Consider the following 21,351-nt stretch of genomic DNA (forward strand, 5'->3'; position numbering starts at 1 on the left):
CGGAAAACGACATACGCACACTTGACAATATGATCGCACGACTGGCCAGAACATGCTATCGCCTCAGCCGCGGGTTCCCCACGCGAGCCGTCCTAACGCCAGCAGAAATGTCTGGCCTAGGAGTCGGCTCCCTGCTCCCAATCTATGTGCAGAAAGCAACACGGGCCCTAACATTGGCCCTGAATGACCCAGGCCGCCTGGGAATGGTCACACATGGTGGGGTGAGCTTGTCTCACTCCTCCTTAAGACACGCGGGCACCTGTGCCCTGCGTAGATATTATTATTATTAATGGTCACACATGCCCTGCTTGAACTACAGACCAGAATAGCCGGCACTACAGACATGCACAAACTCCGCCATGAAAGCCACTACTATACGACACTGAAACAACTCAGCATCATGCGCGCCTATAACCTCACCCTATGGGACCACGGGGCCCCATACAAAGGGCCACCCAACACACTGCTAACCGCAATCAGCCGCAGCCCACACCCTATCTCACACCACTTGGTCCTTACCTTGACACAAGCCGGCCTTGATTTGCGAAACCTTGTAGGTAAAGAGCGTACACCCGAGGGGCGCGCATGCCTCATTCCTTCTGACATCCTCTTCCAACACCTGCCACGCAACCAATGCCAACATAAGCACCGAGTGGCCCTAAACCGCCTTAGCCTATGCCTGAGCGCGGAATGCGATGGTGCCCGTGAGGCACCTTTCAACCAGGCTGAAAGCTACAAATGTCACTTACCCCTTCCGCAGCGATACAGAGCCCTCCCCAACACGCCAGCCTTTGCCGCCCTCCTACCCCGCAATGCCACCCCGGGCGAGCTAACAACCCAATCTACGATGGACGCCCACCTCCAACACATGACTGCACTACACCCCAATACCGAGGCTCAAACACCCCAACACCCAAATGGCCTAGGCCCCCGCCAACGCCAAACCACGTTAGCCCACATGCTGAGAACAACAGGTGCCCCACCCACAGCACCAACCCAGTCGCCAACGGCAACTCTAACCCAAACTCCGACAGGCACACTGCGTACCCCGCCACTAGCGCAACCCATGCCACCGCCGCTAACACAGCCCCCGCCCTCACTAACAACACCAGCGGGCCCGGACGCCCCCAACACCCAGACACCACCCACAGTAGCGTCCCCCACAACGGCCCACCAGCAGCCAAAAAGTAAGAAACAACGACCCAGCGCCATCAAGCGCCTACAGCAAAAGATCGATGCTGACCCCCGGCACGACCCACTGCCACCCACCGATATGCGCAGCCACACAGAGAAATCTGGCTTTATACTAAACAACGACCCCGATGAAAATGACTCCGGTCCCCCGAACTTTGTCATGTGGGCACCACACTACTTTGCCAAGGTACAAAAAGACATGCAAGGAACCAACCGCATGCCTCGACTTGGAATTCCCCGCCACCACAGCAGGTTCCCGCAAAACCGCACTCGCCCCAACCCGACCCGTACAACCCCAGCCCACCTCGCAGACCCCTACTTCCTGGGTAGCCAGGTGGACGACACCAATCCGCTAAATCCCGTCACAGCTTACATATCCGCAAACCCGCCAACAACACCTCCCACCTGTGCTTACGACTCCCGACCGAGATGGGCAGACACTGGGGATTTCATGATTGCACCTGAGCCTCCAAACTGGCCGAACATTGCTGGTGCCACACCGGGGGACAGCCACGACCCCCGCCAGGCTGACCACGACCCACAAGGACAAATGCGTGCAGAATATATGCAGGAGCGTGAACGCCTCCGTGCACACTTGGATGACCACCCACCCCAACCAAGGCCCTTCAAGCGTTGGATGGGAATCCGACTCCAGCTCCTGACAGGCAAACTACCTTGGCCGACGCAGGCATACCACGTTGCCCAAGCAGCGAAGCAACTAGTGTACTCCCTGTACCACGACATTGAGGAAATCTCGCACATTCAAGCTGGGCCCATCACTAAAGCCGTCACTGCCCCAGAGAAGGGTGCCAGTCTCCACACCGAGCGCTACTATGAGGTAGCTTGGAAGGACACAACCATTGTTAAAGGAGCGGCTGAGGCCTACACCCGCATGAAGTATACTGGGACTGCTGCCGCACACATGGGATACGGGCAAGCGTGCCACAAATATTTCCTGCGCATGAAATGGGACCCCACCAGCGAACCCGTAGACAAATGCCCCACCCTCCAAGGGTGGACCCCTGCCATCTCCGAACACCTGCGGAAACTTGCAGAACCCCCTACACCCACGCCACAACCCAAGCCCAAAGACGCCCGTCTTACACCTGCCCAACAGCAAGGACGATGGACGCAAGCCGACGTGGCCGCGTCCCACGTCCGACGCACCACCAAACAGAACACGCGCATTGACACCAACCCGTGCAATCCCTACCTCGACGTTCACCCCACCGGAAGGTATACAATCCAAATCCCAGACACATACACTGATGAACGCACCCTCGCCCACGTCTACAACCCTACCGGACGCCACATAGCATCCGTTACGCTAGGTACCTTGCTGACTCTTAAAGCTCGGTATGAACACGCCCTATCTACCCACCATGACGCAACCAGCCCGCACCGATCTCAAGGGGGCTTCCCGGAAGACTTGGCTAAACTGCTACTCCGCACACGGGTAGACAGCAAAGGCAAGACATGCAAGTCGGCCCCCACACGTGAGCGCTCTCTCCCCGAGTCCCTGAAGCTGGCGCTGTACAACTGCCTTGCCTCGACACACTCAGACCCTGACCGCCCAGTGGGGCTGGTGGAACGGTTTGCCTCTCCACTCAACTGCTCGGGCCGCGCCACTAAATATTACAGCCAACACGCAGCTGACTCCCTCTTCGGGGCCTCACATGATGCGTACACGGCCCCGTTTGATGGCCTTTCCCTCGCCCACCCTGACCCTGACCCAGACGCCTGCACAAAGGCACTGGCGTGGGCAACAGCATCGATCGAACACCTAGAACACCAGGCCACCCCCGCCATCACCTTCATGATTATCCCACAAGGCAAAGGCGCCGCCAGCCGGTGCCTTGCGAGTCCACATGTCACCATCCTGGCCCTGATTCCACCTGGCGTATCCGCCTCTAGCATGTTAGATGGCCTTGGGGCGGCCGACGAGGCTGCCAGCAGCAAGCAGGGCCTGCAGCTACTCCTCATTGCGAACACCACAGGGGTACAAGCACTCAACTCCAACAACAACCTGACACGTCTCCAAACCTCCCTGGCCGAACTTGGAGCGGTGCCGCCACCGACCTCGCAACCCTCAGGGCGTCGACAACCACTGGAGTGGCCCGCGCGCGTAACCCTCCCCCGTGACCGCACAGCCCCACCGGGCCGACCATACAGCCACCGTGCAAAAGCCCGTGCAAAGCAGCTAACTAGACCCCAAGCACCAGCAGCACAGGGCCTGGACACATGCCCTACGCCCATGCCCACGCTCTCTGCCCTCTACACCACACGAGCTGCCTTCCCCGCTCGGAGCAGCTACCTGTACGATGCCGCCACCATTGTTTGGACCGACGGATCTTGCATCAAAGTTGCGGCCGGTGAAGATGGCAACGAAATGAACAAACTCGGTGCTTGCGCGTGGTCCCAACAGACCGAACACATCTACGTCGAACCAGGCGGCCTCAACAGCACCAACACAATCCAGAGAGCCGAACTATCAGCCATTCTCGTTGCGTTAGAATACATCCGCCCCCGACTCTGTCTGATGGGCATGACCCAAGTAACCATAGCCAGTGATTCCCTAGTGTCTCTCTACTTGATCCGCCGAGCCCTTACTGCACCACAACGACTCCTACTATCCAAGCATAAAAACCTGCTGGAAAACATTCTCCACGAGCTACAAATGTATGCCGACGCCGGGGTCCCAGTCCAGCTGCTGAAAGTCCGCTCTCACACAGGGCTCCACGGCAACGAGGAAGCTGACAAAGGTGCAGCCAAAGTCGCCGCCAACGACATGGAGGCCATGGGGCAGGCCATACGCTTAGCACCAGACGAACCGTGGTCCAACATCTGGTGGCCCAAACGCAACTCTGACAATTTCTACCTAAGCGACCTAAACCGTGGAGTCCTGAACTCATTGCCCCCCGAAGCACAACAAGGCTTTACCAATAATACACCAGTGCTGGAGCAATGGGCGGAAGCATCTGCCAACATGTGCCCCACCCTCAGCAACCGCACCCTCGCCAGCTCCACCAGGCACCCCTGGCTGGTCAAGCAAATACTCTACGCCCGCTACGGCTACCTCTTCAACGCACAGCTTAAACGGCGCTACCGCCTGGGAGGGAACGGCAACTGCCCCCTCTGCCACACCCCTGACTCCGGAGGGCACATCCTCGGAGGCTGCACACACCCTAAAATGAAAGGCGCGTACATCAATCGGCACAACTGGGCAGTCCAGCGTATCGCCAAATGCATCTCCAAAGGGACCTACGGGACCGGGTTCATGGTCATGGATGCGGGCCCCCTAGCCGACCTGCCACACTATGCGTCTGCACAACGCCCCCCCGCCTGGCTGGCTGCGGAGAGGACATCATCACCCCTTATTACAAGGCTCAGACCTGACATTCTGTTCATCCCAAACCTGCCCGCCCATGAAACACATAGAGAAGGGTACCGCCCGCCCCTGAACAAAGCACGGCTGCCCATCTATATCCTTGAAATCGGTTACAGCTCTGACGTCCGCCATTTGGACAAGCGGGAAGAAAAATCTCAACAACACCAAGAACTCAAGCGACTGCTGGAAGCGGCCGGATGGACGGTCCACTACTCCACCAATGAATGCCTTGCGCTCGGAGTGACTGGGGCCATCCCTTGCAACCTCACTAAGCTGCTCACCTCTCAACTTGGGGTGACCCACACAGCCGCACGAGTATGTGGAGAGAGGCTCCACACACACGCTGTGAACAGTGCGGGCGGCATTATCAAAATGCGCCGAGTAACCGAGCAGGAACTCAAACCGAGAGGCGGGTGAGCCACGGCTCCCCCACACCTCCTCGGAGTGCGTGGTGAGGTGGCAGCGCGAGGGGGATGGGCCTCCTCGCCCTAGCCACCTTACCCCGATAATCCACGCCAGGCCCCATGGGCCGGCGTTTGAATTATTATTATTATTGCAGGTTGGGCTGCGAGCTGTTGGCGCACGGTCAGTCTCAATGCCCGCCGTGCTCGCGCCCTTTCCCGCGGCTGGATGGTGTCAAGCCCGCAGGGCATGGAGCTGGCTACAGTTGCTATGGCATCGCAATCAGGTTACGGCCCACCGTGCTCGCGCCCTTTCCCGCGGCTGGATGGTGTCAAGCCCGCAGGGCATGGAGCTGGCTACAGTTGCTATGGCATCGCAATCAGGTTACGGCCCGCCATGCTCGCGCCCTTTCCCGCGGCTGGATGGTGTCAAGCCCGCAGGGCATGGAGCTGGCTACAGTTGCTATGGCGTCACAATCAGGTTACGGCCCACCGTGCTCGCGCCCTTTCCCGCGGCTGGATGGTGTCAAGCCCGCAGGGCATGGAGCTGGCTACAGTTGCTATGGCATCGCAATCAGGTTACGGCCCACCGTGCTCGCGCCCTTTCCCGCGGCTGGATGGTGTCAAGCCCGCAGGTGGCGCGAGGACTGCAGTCAAGCCGTAAGTTTGCAAGGCAGTGGCATGGTCCCGGGGACAGGGAGGGCAGCTTTGAGGCGAGGGATGGGCCCATCCCTTCAATTCCGTCTCACATATTGCACCGCATTGCTGCCGCAGGGATGGATGGTGGAGTGAGCTAGGACATATGCTGCGATGTTGGCGCATGGTGTCCATGACGGTGCTGCTTAGTGCTCAGGTGGCTGCTATGGATTGTGGAGGCCAGACCATGCCTAGTCACTTGTGTGTATCAGCTTGGAGGTAGGCTGCGTGTGGACTTCCCAGCTGCAAGGGACTTTATCCCTCTGGTCTTGTGCAGGGCAAGGCAGGGCATGACCACTGCGGTCTTGTAATAGCTGTTGGGTGCCTACTGTGCCTCTCTCATGGACGGGGCGGGGGTTGTAGCGTGACTGCGGGACTGGCGCAGCAGCCGGGGGCTGGGGCAGCAGCCGGGCGCCAGGTGCTGGGGCGGCAGCCGGGCGCCAGGGGCTGGGGCGGCAGCTGGACAGGCCTGGGCGGCAGCTGGGCGGGCCTGGGCGGCTGCTGGGCAGGCCTGGGCGGCAGCACTTACTTGATCGGTTACCGCCGGTCACTAAACGGTAACTGGTCGGTCAGCCGCTGGTTACCATGCCTTCTGTTAACCGACGGTAACCAGTGAAGTGGTCTATAGACCGTCGGTCTGCCGTCTCTAGTCCAATTAGACCGATGGTAACCGAGGTGACAAAGCCGTCGTTCTCACGGGGATAACCGCCAGGTAACCGGTGATTTACCGATGGTTTAATGGGGGCTGGAACGGTAGGGTACGGCACTGGGGCAACTTCGGACTACGGATTTGGCACGCAGGCAAAGTTTTGCGGGGTTGAAGCGAGTGCAAATTTGGACGGTGCCGACAACGCGGTGAGACCGGGTTGCGCCGGATACGAGTATCTGGCGGCTCAGGATGTGTGCCTGGGGCACATGTTGGCCGGGCGAGCGGTACTGCATCCCTCCGGAACACTTGTGGCTTTGGGCGGAAAGGAGGCACGGTGCACGACGCCGGTGCACAATTCGGGCTTTCTGCCTGGCCAGCACACCGTTTGCCCCTATTTCAAGCCCATATAGGAGCTCTTGTCATGCGTGAAAAGCTGGAGGGGAAATCGTGCACCGCTTGCACCCAGCCAGCACCCAGCCAGCATCTAGCAGAGTTTTATTCCCTGTAAAGGGCGAGCGGTAGCACTGCGAAGCAGACGAGTTTGTGCGTGTACAACGGTCGAGGCCAGGGGGGGGCCTGGAGCTCGCGACGGCGTCTTGCATTCGCATTCACTAGCAAACACTTCGCTAACAGGGCGTATCAGGGATAATCGCCCCTGGGCCCCGGCAAGTTCACGCTGGTATCTGTTGCCCAGTGGCAGGGACCTACTTAAGGTCCCGCCCTTAAGTGTTTGGCAAGGGCGAGCCTCCCGCTTGCGGGTGCAGCCACCATTCACGCGGTTGGCACGTGCCCTGCACAAATCTCTTTTGTACTGAGACTATTTATGGAACGTTGCTGGCTTTATTCTTGTCAGCGTTTGTCTCTTCTGGCTTTCACGTGGACTTCGGTGTTTTGGGACATGCCGACGTCGTCGGCACGCCCGCAGCGCCCCAGCAGCCCCCCTTGCCCCCGGGCCCAGATTCTTGTCGAGCTCAACGTCGCGACGTGCAGCCCAGCTGCCAGCCCGGTTCCTCCACCCGGACGGCCCCGCTGCACCGTGCGTGGGCCGGTTCCTGGACGGGTGTAGGGAACCGTACTACGGTCCGCACCCGTCAGTTTACCCCATGGCCTACAGAGCGTCATGTCCCCATGCGCCGGCGCCTCATGCCCAACTCGCCTGGCCGGCACCAGCCTGGCTGCGCGGGTGCGGTAGTGTGGGGTGCTGCATGCTGTGGCGCTCTGTGTGCTGCCCGCAGCGGTGAGTTGTCTTGGGCATGTTGAGCTGGCTCTGGTGCCGGCCTTCCTGTGGCGGCGGGCCCTGTCTGTGCGGGTATGGTGGCCTCCATGTGGGGTGGCGGGCGTGGTGGCGGGGCGATCTCACGGAGTTGCCCAAGTGCGTCCTGAAGTGTTGCCATGTCAGATGCACGCACCGCGTCACGGCACCAGACCTCCCCGTCAAGTGTGTTCCAAGTGTTGTCGTGTAAGACTGTGTTGTGGATAGGGCTGTTCACCGAGTCCATTACTTCTTGGGCTAGCTCACTCTACAACGTCATGTTCGCTTGTGTGTGTTGCGTTTCTTTATGCACGTAACTCCCCCCCCCCCTCGGCCCCCCTCGGCCCGCGCAGCTAAGTCCAGTTTCTATTATTATTATTATTAATCCTATATCATAAGAAGAATAATAATAGAAACCGGATTTAGCCGCGCGGGCGATGCTCCGGGGCGGGGGGGCGGGGCCGGGGCGCCGGGCGTGAGGGACCCAGCTGTGTTGCGAGGAGCATCGCGCGTGCTCGCGACATAGCTGGGGCCGCATACGGGAGTGCGCTCCGCCGCGTTTGTGTCGGAACCGCGGCCATTTGCTGTCCGGGCAGCCGTGAGGGACCCAGTTTTGTAAATACAGCGCACAGAATTTGGCCCCCCACTTAAGAACGCTGCGTCGCCGAGTTGAGGTCCGGGTCTGCGCGAGCACCGGTGTGTGGCCGCGTGTCCCCATAAAAGGGACCCATATTTATATATAGCAATTACTAGGCAGCATGCGCCTCAGGAACCGGCAAGGTGGCGCTGCGAGGTCGGTCGGCAACGTCTAACTCGCGCACGGCCCTACGGGCCGGTCGTGTCCCCAGCCAAGTACCATTCGTATAACATCTACTACCGCATTAGAGTAACTCCGGGGCACTTAATTGAGCCGGGGCCGACCTCAAACATCTACATGTGACAGTCGCGTTCGCCAGGACACGCCATATCAGGCCAGATAGTAGCCTGATTACATCTATGCAGATATCTGTGTTGACGGCGTTAGCCTGCCGTCAAGCGCTATTGCTCCAATAGATTGCATGTAACATATACATTGAGTGGCGGAGTCTGTATCCCGCTCTGCGTTTTGTTTGGGGCGCCGTCTCCTGGCCTCCTCAACTGGCGGGTTTGGCTTGAAAACCCTCTGATATATTGTCCTTCAGTTAGGGACGGCGTGGTGGCATCCTTAAAGAACTATCTATCAGGGGGTTTTGGGTGCCGTCAGGTGGGCGCCTCCCTGGGGACACGATTTGTCCTGGAGTGGGACCCGCATGGAGAGGGTGCAATGTCCCCATAGGCCGACAATGCAATCTAGCATGCAGGGGGCTAGGAAGGGACCAATGCAATCTAGAGCTTATTGCATGTTCGCCAGCAGCCAGGCAGACATCCCACGAGAAACGACGGCTGGCGTCCTCTTTGCGATGCAGACCCCCTTTGGGGCCTAAGTACCCACATCATGCGAAGCGGGCGGGAGTAGTGCCCGGGCTCAAAGTCAGTCAGGGAAGCCCGCGGTCCCTCAAGTTAGTCGCCGGCGGCACTTGGACCCGCGCCACGCACAGCCTGTCTAGCGAAGCCACAGCGGTGTTGTGGCCATCAATTATATAACAGCACAAATTTTTACACTGACAGCACGCACGAAGTAGGCTGGTCAACAGACGTCAGGTACGCAGCAGCCCAGCACAGAGCTCTCCATCCCACGCTGCTGTTGTCGCAAGAATTCCTTCTAGCTCCTATGTCAATTTCAGTTCGGCTATTCATCAAGGGGTGCTGAGCCGTTTGGGCTGCTCTGGGCAACGGCGAGCTCGACTTACTTGATGCGCACGTGTCCACCCTACCTGTCTTCCGCGAGAGCCTCGCTGAAATGCGTCATGAGGCAGCACGACTGCCACCCTGCACGCACCTTTTACGGGTCCTCGCGTACGGCCATGCGGCAAATTTTACATTCAAGCTCATTAGAACAACCCAAGGGCACCAAATCGAGCCGGGGCCGACCTCGGGGCACCAAATCGAGCCGGGGCCGACCCCGGGGCACCAAATCGAGCCGGGGCCGACCCCGGGGCACCAAATCGAGCCGTGGCCGACCCCAAACATCTCAGTGAAAACCCAAATAGTTGATGAAGATGTTGTTACAGGTGGATGTGTGGTCATCACGGACCCTGCAACGAGACTAACCGAGCCGCTAGGGCCCCTCGCCTCTTGAACACCAAAATGTCATAGCAGTCCACAAAAGTAGTGGGAGAAAAGAAACAATCAGTTGTGTGCGTTGTGTCGCAAATTATGTTCGTTGTGTGCGTTGTGTGCATCGTTGTGTCGCAAGTTATGTGCGTTGTGTGGTTATGTTCCGCCGCCTCGATCACAGCCGTCCGCCGCCCAAAACGCAGCACCTAATCCCTGCCCTCACGATCAAAATTGGAACAACACTCGCTCGCCTTCACCGTTCAAGTACTCAATGTCAGCAGAGCCCGTCCACTTCGGCCCCGCTCCTGCCTCAGCCAGCCCCTTGTATATGGCCGTCCTCTCTTGCCGCAGTAGCATGCTTGGGCGTGACAGATACGGGACCATCACCACGTTCTTCTTCTTTGCCCACACCTTAGCAAGCTTGCGCAACCCTTCCCGCTTCTCCTTTACGACCTGCACGACCAGGCTGCAGAAACCGCACGCCACGCTCAGGGTGCGCACGAAGGTCAGCACGCCGTCCTCGAGCGCCAGCCCCGGCAGCCAAGAGAAGTCGCCCAGCTCCGCCGCCGCCGCATCAATCTTAGTGACGTTCTTCAGCACTACAAAGTAGTCCTCGTCCTCGTCCACGTCCAGTAGTCATCATCCAGTGTTTGATGTTGATGCGTGGTGCGACGACTCTAGACGCTCCTTGACCTGCGCGATTTCCTGGCGCAGCTCTGTGATCATTTCAGCAGCTTCTATGTAGATATCAGCGACCTTGCCATTCGTCGACACGAGCACGGCATCGGTCATGCTGACCCGAACATACAGGTCCTTGAAGTAATCAGGCATGCCAAGGTGCTTGCTAGATTTGATATCATTCCAGTCTTTCGGCGGCTTCCTTGATCGTGGGCAAGCTAAGATGCGGCGTACTCATGTTTGCGTAAGATAGGCAGGTTATCAAGCGCAGCGTCGTGCAGCGAGTGCAGCGTGTCGAGTGGCGTTGTGTAGCGTTGTGTAGCGTTGTGTGGCATATGAGCAAATAGTTGTGTTTACGGCAATCGATAACGAACACAGGCAAACCCACCCCTGTGCGGTTCCCCACACCCGTCCAGGGACCGGGGCCGGCCGGGTGCGGGTCTGCGGGAGCCGTGCTGACAGCTGAGTGGGGCGGCGGGTGGAGGGCTGGCCGAGGGGAACGAGGTCGGTGCGTGTCCACGGCATGTACCCGATATCGCTGAAAAGTCAAACCAAGAACAAGAACTAAATAACCAAGTTATTGACGAGTGTTGCGGAACTAATGCGTACGTAGACCAGAGCGGAAGGCGGAGTGGGCTTGCAGGCGGCACGAGAGTAGGCAGTCAGTAGCGCAAGCTGCGAATTCACATGTTACCTCGTAACCGACGGTAAAGGCTGTGGACGGTCGCGCCCATGGCTGGCTGATGGAAGGTGGCTGCTGTATTGGGATGGCTGGGCTGGACGACGCCGGCCGGGCTGGCGTTGGGACTACCAGAAAGGATGCGCCCGAAACCAACCTGGAGAACACCAGCGCCACCGGTGCCCAGCACGACATGTAAGGGAGGGAGGGAGGGACAGGAGGCGTGATGCACTGCAGCGTAGAAGCTGTGGCGCTAGGCGCGAGGCAAGCAACGTCAACCCCAAAGCAACCGCGAGGACATGGTGCGCAAGCCGGGCTGCGGGCTGTGGCTGTGCGCTGCGCGGGATGACTAAACGAAGAACAAGCTAAGTACGGGGAAGTGATGGATGCGGTTAAATGAGCAAGGGCGCCGGGCGGCCGAGGAAGTAACGACAGCGCGATCGCTGCATGCTCATCCCGGTCACACTGCGGTCGGCATGGGCGCGTGCGGTGCATGCCGTGCGACACCAGGAAGCCACAAGCAGCAAACGCAAACGAATCCTCCGCAGGGGCGGCAAGGGACGCAAGCATACGCAGACGAGGAGGCAAGGGGTGCAGAAATTGTAATACGACAGCGACCCGTCCGCACAGTGCTGCAATCGCGTGCATGCGGCCGCGTGAATGCTCCCGGTCATCTCCCTTGTCCCTACGCCCGTACCGCCTCTTCTCGGAGTCGTTTGAGGCGGGCGGGGCCTTACCGTCATACCTGTCCTTGAACCTGAAGGGCTCCCGGTCTTCGTCACCGTCCCGGTCCACAGAACAGTTGAGGCGGCCCAGGCCCTGGTTGACGTAGATGGCTTCGTCAATGGCGTTCTGGAGGTTGTCCGGGTGAGACCGGTAGACCTCGTCAGCCAGCGTCTTGTGTAGACCGCCCATGAACTGGTACAGGTATTGCTTGTTGCTGTTGCCGTTGATGCCCAGCAGCGCCAGCAGGTGATGGAACCTGATCACCGGATCTCTAACTCAGTGCACACCCTCCTCTGGAGGGTCTGATTATGGCGCTTGGTGAGATGCTTGTCACAGGTTCGAATCCCGCAAAGAACGGTTTTGTTGGCCAGATCACAGCGGAGAAGAAGATAAGATCAGGGCACCGCGGAAGGCCACGCCGGTGCAAAATGCAACAAAGCACGACATGATGCAACATCAGCAGAACACAGAGGTCATCGTCCCGATTCGTGGCCACACTTCCGGTGGCCCACTTGACCCACCCCCAGAGTGGAAGGTGCCCCCACGCATAGAGTGGACGCTCATTCTGCGCTAAGTCCGTGGCCTGCCGCCCTGCCACGCCCTGTAGTTTTAATCTCGCTGCGGCGCGAGCACTATTTCATAGAGGAACGCCCAGCCAAACCTGGTCATTCGCTTCATGACCATCAATCTGCGTCTTATCTGCTTGCAATGTAAACGTTTTACAAAAGAATAGGATGCGAAAAGGTCAGATAGCGCTCAAGACAGCTGCCTTGTGGGCGTGCTTCCGACGTGCTCTGTATGCTCAGTTGCTTAGAAGGGTATCAGTGGATACGCTTGTGTAACTTTGGGGTTCGCTGAGGCGCGGGGACCGCACCGGCAATTGCTGGCCCGGCGCACTCGCCAAGCGAAACTACTGACGCGTTTTGCTCATGCTAGAGCTTAATATGATAACTGCGAGAGCGAATGAGCAGCTCGCTAGCTTGGCCGCTTCGGGCAGGGGGCCGGCACGGCCGGCGCGACCTCCTCCCCCGGCACACCGACGCACCCGTCCGTCGTGGCCGGACCACACCCCAGCCCCTGCCACGCGTGATGGGGCAAATGCACGCATGCAACGCGTGGGCTTGGTGGTGTGGAGCATGTGTAGACCACTGGGCAGGCCACCAGGTGACCGGTCCAAGAGCTTCCACTATGCGAGTGGGCTGAGAGACCACAAATAGAGGAGACGCTGAGGCTTCAGGACTTGGGGAATGGGGACACAACCGCCATTCATCGAAATCACCCGGTCATATTGCACCCCCATCCCTCTGACATATAGCCAAGGCCATATGCAAGAGGGCAGGGCGGGGCGATGACCTTGGCGTGCGTGGGAGGGGCTGGAGCGTGGTTAAGGCATAGGCTGGGTGTGCCACCCATGTCAGATCCACACCTCGACCCCTGCCGTGACCCCACCCGACGGAATCACCCGGCCATATTGCACCCCCATCCCTCTGACATATAGCCAAGGCCATATGCAAGAGGACAGGGCGGGGTGATGACCTTGGCGTGCGTGGGAGGGGCTGGAGCGTGGTTAAGGCATAGGTTGGGTGTGCCACCCATGTCAGATCCACACCTCGACCCCTGCTGTGACCCCACCCGACGGAATCACCCGGCCATACTGCACATCCATCTCTCTGACATATAGCCAAGGCCATATGCAAGAGGGCAGGGCGGGGCCATGACCTTGGCGTGCGTGGGAGCCTGGGAGGGGCTGGGGAGGGGCCCTAGCTACAGTGTCAGTGGCCACGCTGTTCACTCCTGCAGTGGAGGCTGCTGGCGCTCTTTCACCCCGTCTTTAAACCAGGCTACACACAAGCACCCGTCTCTCTCAGCCGGCGCTGTCCCCTCCCCCCCATGGTTACACATTTGCACCATCAGGCTCCAGCTGTCGGGCGACAGACGGGTGCGTCGGTGTGCCGGGGGAGGAGGTCGCGCCGGCCGTGCCGGCCCCCTGCCCGAAGCGGCCAAGCTAGCGAGCTGCGCATTCGCTCTCGCAGTTATCATATTAAGCTCTAGCATGAGCAAGACGCGTCAGTAATTTCGCTTGGCGAGTGCGCCGGGCGAGCAATTGCCGGTGCGGTCCCCGCGCCTCAGCGAACCCCAAAGTTACACAAGCGTATCCACGATACCCTTCTAAGCAACTGAGCATACAGAGCACGTCGGAAGCACGCCCACAAGGCAGCTGTCTTGAGCGCTATCTGACCTTTTCGCATCCTATTCTTTTGTAAAACGTTTACATTGCAAGCAGATAAGACGCAGATTGATGGTCATGAAGCGAATGACCAGGTTTGGCTGGGCGTTCCTCTATGAAATAGTGCTCGCGCCGCAGCGAGATTAAAACTACAGGGCGTGGCAGGGCGGCAGGCCACGGACTTAGCGCAGAATGAGCGTCCACTCTATGCGTGGGGGCACCTTCCACTCTGGGGGTGGGTCAAGTGGGCCACCCGAAGTGTGGCCACGAGTCGGGCCAGTTAGATGGAACACACCGACATCACAAGAAACCAGGAATTCAGGCTATCAGGTGTATCTATACACCATGATTGTCGGTTTTGAACCTTTAACATCGCGACGGACATATTGAACATGTATATTGAGCGTGTTCGGAGCACACACAACGAGCTCGGGAGCGCGAAATGGCGATCGAGCCAAGCATGTCGAGACCCCGATTGATTTTCACACCGCGTCACACTACCGCCCCGACATCCTACTAATTCCTTCCATCTCCGCCGCAGCCCTAAACCCAGACTTTGTCGTGCTGCCCAGCGAACACGACACCATCCACATCATCGAAGCAGGATACACCGCCGACACGAACCACGCCGCCAAGCAACACGAAAAAGCACAACAGCACCAGGCCCTTGCAGCCGACCTGCGGGAAGCGGGATGGAAAGTGCAATACACCCCACAGAGTGCCATCAGCCTCGGGTTTGCAGGTACAATCCACAAAGATCTCCACCCCCTCCTCACCTCCCTGGGCGTCACCTCCCACAAAGCGAGGCAGTGCTGCGACACCCTACACGACCACGCAGTCGCCACCCTCAACCACATAGTCCTGACCAGACGGCGCCTCGAACGGCACTATAAGGACGGGTTTGTGCGTTGCACCTGCTTTCTGTGCGTAAAGCATGCGTGGGGGGCGGGACGCATGCGTCTACGGAACGCAAGCAGCATGAGGGGCGGGGAGGGTGGCGAGGCGCTTGCTCTTGTGTAACCCGCACGCATGCGCTGCGCATGGGCACGCACAGATAAGCATCTGGACGCTAGACGCAAGACGCATACCCATACATATTCCTACCTTATACTTCCACCTTACACCATGACAATTTGCAAATGCGTGAATCCTTCCGGCGCTTGAGTGGGTCTTTTTTGTTCTACGCTGTGCTTCTCATACTTATTGATTCGGGCATTGGGGCGATGGCTAGCTTAGCGAACATACTTATTGCCTGCCAGTTGCTGGCCTTTGGAGCAGCTCATGTAGCCGGGCTTTACCTGCAAGCTGCCGCTCACGCGTACTTGGACAAGCGCATCGCTTGTGCAGACTATCATGTGTTTGTTAAGATGCCGTGCGGACGGACGGCTACCTTCCTCGGCGGCCAGCAATCCACCGTGGCGGATCTTCGGAGTTTTGTGGGCGCAGCTTGTAATGCGAGCGCGGACTTAAGCATACAAAGTTTATCAGGTGGTATCCTCAGCGACCCAGCTAAGCTCCTTCCAGAGTGTGTTCCATCAGGCGGCACAATCAACGTCCTGCCTCGCCTTCGTGGCGGTGGCCCGAAGCGAAAGCAAGACGACATGGGCAAAGCCAAGCGTTTGGCGGAAAACATAACAGGTGGGAAAACGCAAGCAACAGGTCGTGCTTTTTGCACGGCGGGTGGAGGGGCAAACTGATGCGACGCCACAACTGCCATTTGCCGCTTGAGCCATCCCTTGCGCTTTCTCTGCAGATGCTTGGCTGGAACGGCATGACTTCATGCACGCACCTGCCGTGCCGGGATGTTATGAATGCACTTCGTGTCACCGGAAGCAGTGGTCCCGCCGGGGTATGGCGCGCCACTTCACACGAGGCTGCCCCCTGGACAACTCCCCACCACCTGCGAATCCAGTGAATACACCCATGGACGGTACCGCTACGCCGGCCCTAATGACGGTCTAATGGAGCAGATGCCAGACGTGCCGCCGAATGCTGACGACGCTGACCTTCACCAACACCTTCCTGGCGATGACGGCACCGAGCATACAGACACTCGCCAACATGACATCAATAGCGGTAGGCCGTTTAGGTCAGGTAGAAATGGTGGGTGGATTGGGCGGGTGGATTCATGTAGTATCGGGCTTTGCAGGGAAGAGCACACGGTTTGCTTGAACGGGAGTGCCACGTCCGTCGTTTTTGGGATTGAGTGGGATTGCTAGGCTACCCACGTTCAGAGCAATTACCATGTCCTTTGTGCGCTATGCCTTCTGCCTTCTGCCTCTACCTTGTGCCGTCCTGTGCCTCTACCTTGTGCCCCCCTGCCTTCTGCCTCTACCTTGTGCCGTCCTTCCGTGCAGTCCTTTTCGCCTACGAGGAGGCCGTGCGCATGGGGCGTGATCCGTCCGAGATTGCAGCCCTGATCGATCTTCTGGAGAGTATGAATGCTGCTACGGCTGATCAAGCTGCGGACGTGGCGCGAGACATGTTCCATGCTCAGGTTCGCAACCTCACGCCCACGAATCCCGCGGAGGCGTTTGAGGCAGCAACCACTGTTGCACAGTACCAGGCGCAGATGGACAATCCGCTGTGGATTGTTACTGACAAGGATGGCAATCAGAATTAGGGTTCGGCGGGAAAGCACAGGGTGGCGTGTTTCGTTGCCCTGTGCTTTCTGTATCTCACTTGCCTCCCCCACTCCTTTCCCACGTAGAGTCACCCACGACCCTCGGGGAGTTCGCCTTTGCGTGGCTGAAGAGCAAGATTGATGGGCGTGTGCGCGAACGAGTTGCTGATGAACAACTACGCTTTCTGAAGGAGAAGGGGGTTCCACGCAACAATAATGTGCCTCCTAGTATGTACATCTGCCGCCGTATGTTTGGCGTGCCAGATCCTGCTGACTTCGAAAAGCATGTATGCGCTAGTGATAAGGACATCTTCCCGTCCGTGCCCCTATCTAAGTGGCATGAGCACGTGAACGAGACGTGTGCCTGTGGGCATCGGCGGTTTCACACGAAGCCTGCCGCGGACGGTCGAGTGACACCCGTACCGAACAAGGCAAGCTGAGCCTCATGAGTAGCTAGTGGTTGGGGTGATGCATTTGGCGCAGCCTGTTGCACCTCGTAACCGGCGGCAGCGCAATCCATCGACCTCACTCTCCCTCTCATTGCGTCCGCCCAGGTTTTCTACGACTTCGGAGTAGAAAACGTCATTCGCCACATGTTCATGGACAAGGCCTTCTGCCAGCTACGAACAACAGGCCGGGATGGGAGCAAGGATGACTTCTATGGCTCCAGGTGAGCGTGCTTGCGGGTTTCGTCGGACTTCACTAGCTACCAAGTACGATTAACACTGTGCGTGCGAGTGTGATTGTGGCTGGTGTGGTACTGAGGTTGCACGGATGGTTTCTGTGACACGCAGGGCTGCGGCCAGAATCAATGAAGTGACCCAAGGTCAGCTCAACAACAAGGACAACTCCGCATACGAACTGGGCTTTGACTTTGGCCAAATTTTCGCCTTCAAGCAACACAGCTTCGGCCTAGTTGTAATGCGGTGCGTGCTTCAACCGTATTGGATATGGGGCTGCGCGTGCGCGGCTTAGGTGTGAGCTTTGGGTGTGGTGCAGGCTTGGGCTGTGTTGCGGGACAAATGGCGTATATGTTGATCTACGGCTGTAGTGTTTGATTGAGGTGCACGCCCTCCACTGGACAAGCGTAGCAATGCCGCTTGATTACGTGCTGCAACCTGAACCCTCCCCCCTGGCTGGTGCTCTTACGCAGGAGTGCGGACATACCGGTAGCCCACCGGTCAAAGCGTCGCTTCACATTTGTCCTGATGGTCATCTCCGGCCCCAAGGAGCCCGAGTCCATGGAGGTGTACTTTCGGGACACAATTGATGCGTTCAAGAAGTATGGGCCGTCAAGTTCGCAAGGGATGCGCGTCACGGAGCACGGTAACGGCAGGGAGTTCGGCCACAAGATTTTCCTCGGTGGTGTCTATGCAGGTACGGGCACAGCCATCACTGGGCATAGGAATGCGTGGGAGGCGCAGTGCTGGGCGCGTGCATGGGCGTGGGAACATATGTAGGTGCTGACAACGGCATCGGCAGGAGCGTGGATGGGGGCGTGAGCAAGGCAGTAGGCTTGGGCGCGGATGAAGGCATGGGTGCGGGCCCATGATACACGCCTGAGCGGTTGCTTGCACCTATGCCTACAACTCACATATGTTGCTTGTGTCCTTTGACCGGTGCCAAACAGATACGCCTGCCAATCGGAAGCTCTCGCGCTGGCTCTCATGTACTGCTGCTAACGGCTGCGGATACTGCGCTCTTCGCGCGACAAGTGGACAAGAACTGGGCTTGAAGGGCGGTATGTACTTCCTGGGCTACACAGAACCGACGGCCGTGAATAAGTGGCGGAACCTAACTAACCTCTTTGAGCCAATGCCGGAGACCGCATTGTGCGGGGACCCAGATATCCGTATTACGTCAGAAATGCAAAAGGCGCGTGCAAACTTCGTGTCTGACTACCCTGCAGCATCTCATGACGTGGGTTGTCACGGCTGGGCGTTATTCGTGCGTGAGCTACCTTATCTAGAGTACAATGATATGTGGGTGTTGCCAGTTGCGCACGCCGCACTCTTGGGAGTTTGCAAGAGGTTCTGGCAAGAGGTGCTTGGGCCGTTAGGCGCTGACAAAGAGGATTATGCCATTTCGAGTCCGCATAGGAAAATCATGTCTGCGCGTGCTGAAGATATAGTGATGACGAATGACATGAACAGGCCGTACAGAGATATTTGCTGATAGTATGTACTTGGCAATGATGGCGCCCCGGACCGCCGTCATACCAAAGCGAGAGGGAATGAATGTTAAGGCTGGCATAAGATATGGAGTTCAGAATGAGGACGACATTTTTGAATTCTTTGAGCATGAGGCATCAGACCACGGAGTATTATATGTTGTTGAGCGCACGCACGCCGATGCTGATCAAGACATCATTTGGAGGATTATCAAAGCGGGTGCGCACAAGGGCAAAGTCCTGACCGGCCAGCTCAAGTCTTTTGAAGGGGCTAAAGTCATAGTGACATTTCCGTCTGCCGACATATTTCAGAACTTGCTGGGGGGTCTGCCTGGGCTTTGCTTATCAATCAATGATCAGCTATTTGTTTCAGAGGCTGGCAGGGCTTTCTGGAATAGTTCTGGCGCGCACCAGAAGGTGTATCAAGACCTTAGCCATCATTACGGAGACCATGACGGTCGTTGTCATTTCCTATTCATCATAACATGGAGGCCCGGCAATGGGTATTTTGTGATTAATCCGGCGCAAATAGTCGGGCATTCAGGTTTGAATTATCTCCGCCGGACGTGTGGGGGGCAAGCAGGACAATAACAGATCCAGGTGTTAGGCGGGCTCTTAGCAATAGCACTTACTATTACAGGTCCCTCGAAGAGACAGACATGCAACTGTTCACACCCCTGATACACAAGGTTTTGGCAGATGATGATTTTGCTATCCACATGACAGAACAGCATCGCCTGAAGGAGGCCAATGTGCAGGCAGTCACTTGCTTTGATGACAAGAAGATGTGGCACATCGAATCTACTGAGGAGGTGTACAGATACCTGGAATTGTTGAGGCAGCGGTCACGTTCATACTTTACCATTACACAAACCCGTCACGACCCCCGGCTGTTTCATTATGCCGGCCTGATGGCTCCCGCCTTTTCATTTTCATTTGCCGGGGTGCCTTACATCGTAATAACATACAATTCACGGTCCAATTCACGGAAGGCTATCGGCGGGAACCTAGCAGCCCTCATTACGTCTCATGACTTGGCTGCAGCAGGGGCGGCCACCCTGGCAGGCAGACGGGGTGCTGTTAAGTTCACCATAAGCACCACGACACCAAATGCCACTGGTGTTGTGAGTGGAGACAGAGGAGCGAAGAACTTCGCCACGTCCTGTATCAGGAGCTGGGAAGATGGTGGTCTTGACACCATTTGGGCGATCATACGACCCCTCTTTGACGAGTCCAAGGATGAGCTAGAGGTGACTGTTGAGGAGGCCGGGCTGTCAGGAGGGGCAGGCGGGACAGCAGCGGTTGAGACTGTAACGACTGGAGGCAGACGCACGAGCTGGCTGCAACGCCGCTCAGACTGTTTCATGATGTAAGTGGCTGCGGTGGTTGGACTGCTATAGCATGTACGTGATCCATGATCTTAGTTCGGGCGAGGACGAAGGCAGGCAGCCCTCGACACTCCTGCCCGTAGTCTGGCGTGAAGTGGACGGAGAGGAGCAGGCGTTTGACTTGGGAGACATGTGGGTGGAACTCCGTACTGCGCTGCTGCATTACTTGCGCTATGACCCCACAGATTTCACTGAAGCTAGGTGTGATATCGCTGCTGCACGTTTGAAGGCCTTTGCACGCGACGCATATCACGTATTTGGCGCATCATTCTGCACATACAACCTGCACGCTCTATGCTGCCGTCTCCGCCAGCAGGAGCGTGCTCGTGGCCATGTTGCTTTCGCCCTTGAGTTTTGGATTGAGCGTGGAGTGCAGTATGTAAAGAGTGATGTCAAGTACCGCACCACTGGCTGCCCTGAGTTACTGTTCACGTCTGGATATTTGGCGACCCTAACGTTGAGAGAGGTGAAGCACAGTGCCCCGGATAAGTACTTGACCTTTGATGAGCATGTGCCTGCGTACTTCTCGGCTAATAAGATGCACAATTCCGCGTATAGTGATGCTCCTTTGGACGCTGAGGCCGAAGATGGTACACAGCTGCTGGGGACAGGTCGCAAAGCTACTGCGGAAGAGCGTGATTTGGTCTTCCGGGCGCTGGTGGCAACTGAGAAGTATGACGACATGCTTTGGCTCGACGGTGTTGAGCACTGGCACGAGCCTTCGGTGCAGATCTACATATTCCAGCGGGCGCTCAGGTGCCGTGATGAGGTGATCCTTTCCCGTACGTACACATTGGCCCGCAAAAGAGAGTCTTATTATTTCAAGGTGCACTACGGGCAAGATGCGGAGGAAGGAGTGTGGATTGGCGCAGCTTATTTCTATGCACGGGTAGAAGTCGACGGCAAGGTGTTGCGTATTGCCATTTGCAGGCTGCATAAAGCCTGGGAGGTAGAGTCCGGCATGTTTTGTGTGGATGACTTTACAGAGCGACAAGGCACGGCCGAAGAGCGGCGTAATCAGATAGGGTTGCCCGAGTTTGCCAAGGAGGTGAGCGCAATAGATACAAAGATGCTCCGCTGCAAG

General features: G+C 57.7%; 1 protein-coding gene across 1 annotated transcript; it reads right to left on the bottom strand.

Annotated features, from left to right (window-relative positions):
• Positions 1–9,711: 9,711 nt before the first annotated feature.
• Positions 9,712–10,783, bottom strand: CHLRE_22g753697v5 (uncharacterized protein). Its single transcript, XM_001691123.2, has one exon. It carries the CDS (start codon positions 10,605–10,607, stop codon positions 10,416–10,418), a length of 192 nt encoding a protein of 63 aa, XP_001691175.2. The 5' UTR covers positions 10,608–10,783; the 3' UTR covers positions 9,712–10,415.
• Positions 10,784–21,351: the final 10,568 nt, after the last annotated feature.

This window comes from Chlamydomonas reinhardtii, assembly GCF_000002595.2.
Source record: "Chlamydomonas reinhardtii strain CC-503 cw92 mt+ unplaced genomic scaffold scaffold_22, whole genome shotgun sequence".
Classification (NCBI taxonomy): Eukaryota; Viridiplantae; Chlorophyta; class Chlorophyceae; order Chlamydomonadales; family Chlamydomonadaceae; genus Chlamydomonas; species Chlamydomonas reinhardtii.

What these genes read in the sequence shown, in the direction of transcription:
- CHLRE_22g753697v5 (XM_001691123.2), bottom strand. Translation starts at nt 10,607, where the DNA reads ATGCCTGATTACTTCAAGGACCTGTATGTTCGGGTCAGCATGACCGAT.